We start from the raw sequence: 7,587 nt of genomic DNA, 5'->3' as shown, positions 1-7,587 counted from the left end.
TTCTCCTCCTGCAGAGCAGAGTGGCCCAGGGATCAATGTGCTCCTCCTTATTATCCAAAATTTCGTAATGGTTGGGAACCACCAGCAGAACTTTTTATTACAGCCCCATGGGAAACTGAGGGAACGTTAGAGCAACTTGCATCCCCTTCCAGTCCCAATTACAGGCAACACTCACATGATGATGTAAGTGTTTTGTTAGTTTGCAACCCTTAGCTCATAATCCTTTAAAATGTAACTGTATGATTAGATATTTCTGTCTTTTTTATCTTTAGTATTACAGACCGAATTTCTCAGTCACATCAAACGGGTAGGTAGTGAACTCCTTCACACAATTCCTGTGTTATTTACATGACACTTTATAAAACCCAAGATATTATAAGTTGTGATACTCTGTGTCTCAACAGGGCTTACAATGGGACCCCCAACATTCGGAAATATGCCAAAATTCTCTATCACTTTGTAGCACGAAATGCCAATGAGCTGTCAGTGCTGCAGGATGAAATCCTTGAGGTAGTAATGTTATATATAACATATATGCATCTAGTAAATCTAATGTTAAATATGAATGTAATAAAGTCACATATTTATGGCAAAGAAGGAGGAAATTTTCAGGATTAACAAATTAAAAACTAACAAGTTAACAGGATGAATTTAAAGCTGTGTGTCTACCAAACATACAGTATCTGACGAATATCAGCAATCAGGTGAACAGACAAAAAGCAGGATTATAATCTCAGATCTTGCAGATTAGGGTCATCCATTCACATTTTGTGGCACATTATTAAGATGTCTTGCCTGTAAATTCTATAACTTTGCATCCTTAGTTGGACTATTTTGCTAAAACTCGTGCTCGCTGTTTTCTCTGATACCATGGATCGAGCCGTTGTGGAAAGTCCACACAGCAAAAAACATTTCTATGATCACCAGATACAGTTAAGAAAATAAACAAAAACACCATGCAAACAAAGTCTGAAAACACAAGAATTATGCATCTTGTGTCCACCTGACAACATGTACAAGGACAAACGACACCTCTACTGAAAGCACACGTCTTACAGATTACAAAACTCTGAGTTTCATCACGCTATGACCAAGATTTACTGAACCAGAGGCAAAAGAAATTTGATTTTATGCTTCATGTTTGTATAACATAGTTGTAAAATATATCTTACCTTCTCTGTCTTGCCTCCTAAACTTAGAAAACCACATTTTTGTTTAAAAAAAAAAAAAAAAAAAAAAAAAAAAAAGAATCAGTTTCATTATTCTTTTGGAGCAGTTCCCCACCCAAAATCAAGATGAAAATTACTGAGTTAAATGGGTTTGACTGGAGAGATGTGTAAGTTCTTTTTCATTCTTTTTTTAAGAGCCAGACAGAAAATTTCTCTTTATATTGATAATTGCGCTCTGTAGAAACGGTTTCTTTCAGTTGCAGTGGGAGGATAAAAACTGGAGGTGGAGACCCTCAGAGAACCACCTCTGGCTCAGGGACCCAAGCATTTTACTGCAAAGCTTCTGCATGTGGTTTTTTTCTGTATTCAGAGCCAATTAACCAAAATAAGAATAAAATAAAATAAGATAGAATAAAATAAAATAAAATAAAATAAAAATTCACATATGATTAAATCATAAATGGCCTAAATTAATTAGTGCAACAAGTCATTACTAAAGATTGAATAGTCACTGTGAACAACATGGAATAACATGTTGAATGTATTTTGTAGGTGTTGGAGGATGATAAGCAGTGGTGGAAACTTCGGAATCACAGTGGGCAGACCGGCTATGTTCCATGTAATATTCTGGATGTTTTGAAAATAGAGGAGGCAGATGGCTCCTACAACCAGGTAACCAACTGACTGTACATAATCTACATTTTATGGTAGCTGAAAAGAGCAGAACTACTCTTCCCTTTTTCATCTAATGTTCTATTATGACTGCTGAATTTTTTTCTTGAACTTCATATTGTGAGACAGAATCTCCACTATTTATTCAATGTCCTGAAGCATTCAGCTCCACAGTCTAAACAATAGTTACACAGAGCTCTTGTAGTGGGGTACATCAAGGGTAAAGCATTGGTATGTTCTTTCACTTCAGCTGGTAAAAGTGCCAAAAAATGAAGGAAATTCAGAAGGATTTTGACAAATAAATCAGCTGATTCTCACCTCTGCTGAAATTATGAAAGTGCAACAGTTTCTCTGCTCATGTTGCGTGTTGATCAGGCCTTTTTTTTGCACACCAGTTTGTGTACAAAAAGTAGACTCAATACATCTAAATTGAATGGAGCCAAAGGACAAGGCAGATTTTTCATTTGTATTTCTTGTACTTTCTGTGTCTTTCCATGTGATTATGAATTTCTTTGGCTACAGTGCTGATCTTTACTCCTGCAAATCTTGATGGAAGGTGTCAGGATATAATCTGGGAAACGCGGGGTTGACTATACCTCTTAACAGTATGTGACATTAGCAGGGGTCAAGGTTTATTTATTTATCAGACCTTTGGGAGAAATGTGCAAAGTATAAAAGCTGTTTTGGGGTTGAAGTGCAAAGGACGCAGACAAAATATAAACCTTACTTGATATCGGGTGAGTGTCATCATGAAGTAATCTTATGGATGAGATTTAAAACCAGTGCTAAGTGCATTCAAAAAGTGGCATACCACCAGTAGTGGCATAAAGTGGAATGGAGTAAACTGACAGAGCTCTTATCAACTTATTGTTGCCTAAAACTCTTGTTGAAAAAACTGTACTGCAATTGATTGGAAAACAGTTTTTTGCATGTGTGTCTGTAAGGTCTGTCAACACTTCTTACTTTTATGATACCTGCATTCCCCAATTTATTAACCTTCTAAATACCACCAGTATACACCATGAATCTGCTCCAGCAGCAGTAAATGCATGCAACCACTCCTTTTTATGTGAAACACTTGCATACATATTTTACGTTTGGCTTGTAATCAAAAATCTATCTACCTCGATAAGATTAACCAGTGTAGAGAATAAAATTGTGGTTGTTGTCTCATATGCACTTGTGTATGTTTGTGCAGAAAGGTTTCAGAACCACACCCCCTGCCTCTCTAAGCCATGGAGAAAGTTTCAACAAGGGTGTACCCAAAGACAGAAGTGAGTAAAGTGAACTTATTCCCATCATAGAATTATTATTTATTTCATTCTTACATCTGCTTCCATCGTGTATCTATGCTGCAGTGATGGAGAAGGTCAACGACGAGCTGTTAAAAAAAATCACTGCTAATAAAAAGCAGCCGCCCCGAAAGATCCGCATAGAGCGATCCTCTGCCAGTCACGTCCCGCTCACCTTTGACTCAAACCCAGAGCAGGTGACCGCCTGGCTTAATTCAAAACATTTCTCAGAACCGTAAGTCTTCCATTATGTTCATCAGTGCACATAATCAACACACATCTCCAGACACCTTACAGAGGCACACTGCCTCAACATCATGTTTGGTGACTTTCAGTGATTTAACTTCTCAGTTTGCTTAGGAATGTGAACTTAAAGACCCAGCAGCAGTGTCTGGGGCTTTCAGCATGTTGTTACGTTGCCATTTAAGCTCCAATGAAAATTTGGATTAAAACCAAGTTAAACAACATTCAGAACCATTGCAAACTCATTTGTGTGAAGATATTTGTCTAACAATATTTGCCTGTGGTGTTTTATGCAATGCATTGTAAATCATTGAGATGTTTAAGAAATACACACATCTCATCTTTTGATTACTTTTTAACTGTGGGAAGTGGGGGATAACTAATATGATTGAAGAGATTTGTTTCATTCATAAGCCAGTATTCACCTAACCCGCTGGAAAAGACTCAGCTCAAAGGAATCCAGCTGCTATAAATGCCATTAATGACACCTGTGATTGACTTGTTCCAACATGTCATAGTAGCTTGGGATGTGTGCATTTCAGTTTCTATTGTTTCAGTGAAAATAATGTGCTCTTTGTTCGAAGCATTGTTACACTCTAAATTCAGTAAATGTATTAAATGAATCGACTACTTTCTGTAGGACTGTTGAGTGTTTGGGGATCCTGACTGGAGCTCAGCTCTTTTCTCTGAACAAAGAAGAGTTGAAAGCTGTGTGTGGAGAGGAAGGCAGTCGTGTCTACCATCAGGTCACTGTGCAGAAAGCACAGCTAGAGGTTGGTCTCAGTCGACAAGCACACACAAACACACAGACAACTACTCATGAACCTGTTTTATTTAGAAAGAAGTCAAACCCTAAGAAATGCATAGCTTGTTTCTAGGAAAATTTTATTTGTCTGGGCAAGTTAAGACAAGTTTCTAAAATTGTGGCATGTAAAAACTGAAGTCAGATGCCAGTGTCTCACTCTGTTAGCAATGCAGGTTCAATTTAAAAAATGTGGACACGTGCTTCCTGAAACTGGGTCAGCACAAATTATACAGCACAGATACAGAACCTGAATGAATGAACATTTATGTATCAGTGACGCATGGAGAAATACTAAACATTAATTATAGAACAAACATAAAAAAACTAATAAGATGTAGATCAATCTCCTGACCCTGAGTGTAGGACGTAAACACAGCTACAGATTATGGCTTCTTATCTGTCATGTTTCCTTTAAAACGAGTAATCAACTTTGCTGAGGATGAACACAACCCAAAGGTACAGGTACATCTCAGAAAATTAGAATATTATAAAAAAGTTCAATATTTTTCATCACTCACTTCAGAATGTGAAACCTACATATTATATAGATTCATTACACATAGAGTGAAACATTTCAAATATTCAATCCTTGAAATTTTGATAATTGTGGCTTATAGATAATGAAAACCCAAAATGCAGTGTCTCAGAAAATTAGAATATTATGAAAAACCTCAATTTTGGAAAGTCATAGTGTCACACCCTAATCAACTAATTAATTCAAAACTTCTGCAAAGGTATCCTAAACCTATAAATGGTCTCTCAGTCTGGGTCAGATGGCTACACAATCATTGGGAAGACTGCTGACTTTACAGATGTCCAGAAGACAATCATTGACCCTCCACAAGGAGGGTCAATGATTGTCATAAAAGCCATAAAAGGTCATTTTTAAAGAAACTGGTTGTTCACAGAGTGCTGTATCCAAGTATATTAATGGAAAGTTGAGTGGAAGGAAAAGGTGCACTAGCAAAAGGCATAACCGCAGCCCTAAGAGGATTTTTAAGCAACATCCATTCAAGAATTTGGAGAGCTTCACAAGGAGTGGACTGAAGCTGGACTCAGCGCATCAAGTGCCACTACGCACAGACTAATCCTAGACATGGGCTACAAATCTCACATTCCTCATGTCAAGCCACTCCTGTACCAGAGACAACGACAGAAGCATCTCACCTGGGCTAAGGGGAAAAAGGACTGGACTGTTTCTCAGATGAAAGCAAGTTTTGCATTTCATTTGAAAATCCAGGTCCCAGAGTCTGGAGGAAGAGTAGAGAGGCACAGAATCCATGTTGCCTGAAGTCAAGTTTCCACAGTCAGTGATGATTTGGGGAGCTATGTCATCTGCTGGTGTTGGTAGATGGCTGTGTTGACTGTGTTTTCTGAAGTACACAGTCAACACAGCCATCTACCAGGAAATTTTAGACTATTTTATGCTTCCTGTGTGGTATTATCTGTGAGGTATTATCAAGAGGAAGATGAGAGACACCCGACCCAACTATGTAGATGACCTGAAGGCTGCTATCAAAGCAACCTGGGCTTCCATTACACCTGAGCAGTGCCACACGCTGATCACTTCCATTGCCACGCCGCATTGATGCAGTAATTCATGCAAAAGGAGACCCAACCAAGTGTTGAGTGCATGGAAATGAACATACTTTTCAGAAGCCTGACATTTCTGTTTAAAATATACTTTTTTCATTGATTTTATATAACATTCTAATTTTCTGAGACACTGCATTTTGGGTTTTCATTATCTATAAGCCACAATCATGAAAATTTCAAGAAATAAATGTTTGAAATGTTTCACTTTATGTGTAATGAATCCATCTAATATACGAGTTTCACATTCTGAAGTGAGTAATAAAAAATATTGAGCTTTTTCATAATATTCTAATTTTCTGAAATATACCTGTAATTCAAAGTTGACTCAAAACAGTGAGGCCCAATTAATTAAAAAAAAAATCCTGACAAAAGCTGTTGAATCTTAAGCCTAAGCCTTTAAATAAGATTTACACAAAAAATCTCTTTCAGAAAATTTTTGGATTTGTTGGATCAATTCTTTAGCCACTATTTGACTGTCAGAGACACAAACTTGTTAACTTTAATAATAATAGTTTAATTTATTAAGCTCTATAACCACAAGGCTACCACTCGCCCTTAATCATGACATTATATATTTACGTCTGCATAACATACTTAGTTTGATAAGCCAAAGTTAAGTGAGTGACTTAATTTCCATAATGATTCATATTTTACTTTCACATGAAAGCATGAACATGAACATATTCCTCTGTTGAGGAGCTGGTGCGGTGCCAGTTTGTGGCTCAATGAACAAGAAAAAAAAACCAAAAAAACAATTGACATGTACAGTCGTGTAGGTAAAATGCAGAGCCATGTAATTGTGCATTTCATTTGGTTTTTAAATGATTATAGAGTAAAATTTACAGACGGAAAATGACTTTTTTCACCAACATCCATGTTTCCTTTACAGGAGTCCAGAGGTGACTCGGAGCTGCAGGAGATCATGAAGCGGAGGCAGGAGAGGATTGAGTCAGAGTCTAACGACAAAAACAGTAAAGAAACATAACCCCATCCAGACATTGTCCCTCCTCCCAGCTTATGAAGTATCACAGCCTACTAAATCAGTCTGCTGTTCATTGTGATCTACAGTAGAAAGTGATTCAATGTAATATACGTTTTTAATTGCATATTTATTTTTTATGTAATGTATGTTATTCTAGCGTTTTCTTACCAAATTCTGTTGCTTTTGTTTTTAATGTTTCAAATTGTTGGAAGTGTATGTTGCTGAGAGGAGGAACATATCGATTCATGCTAAGTTTGGTGTGTGCGTGTGCATGCGTATGCAAGCAACATGTGTTTGAGCATTGGGACGGATATATATGCTCATTGTTAATATTGCAGGTGTTTACTAAATTACTCAGTCAATAAGTGAATCTTGATTGTTGCATTTCTGAATCAGTGCCACAATGTTTGATGCATTTTCTGATGTATAGCCAATTATTTTCATATTTCTGTTTACAGGAATGATAAAACCTGCTCCGTGTTACTACTGTAGTTGGTAACAGATGTAGCCTCAGCCCTGGTTGGTAAATGCCAATCAGTACTATGTATTAAGATATATATTATTCCTGCCTCTTAAGTGATTTCAGACTTCCTGGCAAGCTTAGTAAGAAATAATCTTTTATAAGTCATTGTCAGTAACACTGAAAATGAAACATCTTTAAGTTTTTCTTTTTTTTCTGACGATTATCGTTTTTTTGTTGTGTAAAATGCATGAACAGGGGAAAAAAGATGACAATGCTGTAGATTTATTGTTGTTATAAATAATGTGTTTAAGATTAAGACGTTGTTGGGGTTGTAAATATTGTGGGATGTAATGTTTAAAAAGACC

General features: G+C 36.8%; 1 protein-coding gene across 1 annotated transcript in view; it reads left to right on the top strand.

Moving 5' to 3' along the window:
- The window catches only part of eps8l2 (EPS8 signaling adaptor L2), a gene marked incomplete at both ends in the record, with an annotated part of 20,794 nt that extends 14,032 nt beyond the window's left edge, over positions 1 to 6,762 (top strand). The window contains 7 exons of the mRNA XM_079257402.1: positions 15 to 194; positions 405 to 510; positions 1,722 to 1,841; positions 3,040 to 3,115; positions 3,200 to 3,368; positions 4,017 to 4,149; positions 6,667 to 6,762. Coding sequence (XP_079113528.1) covers positions 15 to 194; positions 405 to 510; positions 1,722 to 1,841; positions 3,040 to 3,115; positions 3,200 to 3,368; positions 4,017 to 4,149; positions 6,667 to 6,762 — 880 coding nt within the window. The remainder of the gene's footprint in view (positions 1 to 14; positions 195 to 404; positions 511 to 1,721; positions 1,842 to 3,039; positions 3,116 to 3,199; positions 3,369 to 4,016; positions 4,150 to 6,666) is intronic.
- Between the last annotated feature and the right edge of the window lie 825 nt (positions 6,763 to 7,587).

This window comes from Telmatherina bonti (genome assembly GCF_933228915.1).
Source record: "Telmatherina bonti genome assembly, chromosome: 2".
Taxonomy (NCBI): domain Eukaryota; kingdom Metazoa; phylum Chordata; class Actinopteri; order Atheriniformes; family Telmatherinidae; genus Telmatherina; species Telmatherina bonti.
The sequence above is the reverse complement of the archived record's forward strand: the minus strand, read 5'-3'. Positions and strand labels throughout refer to the sequence as shown.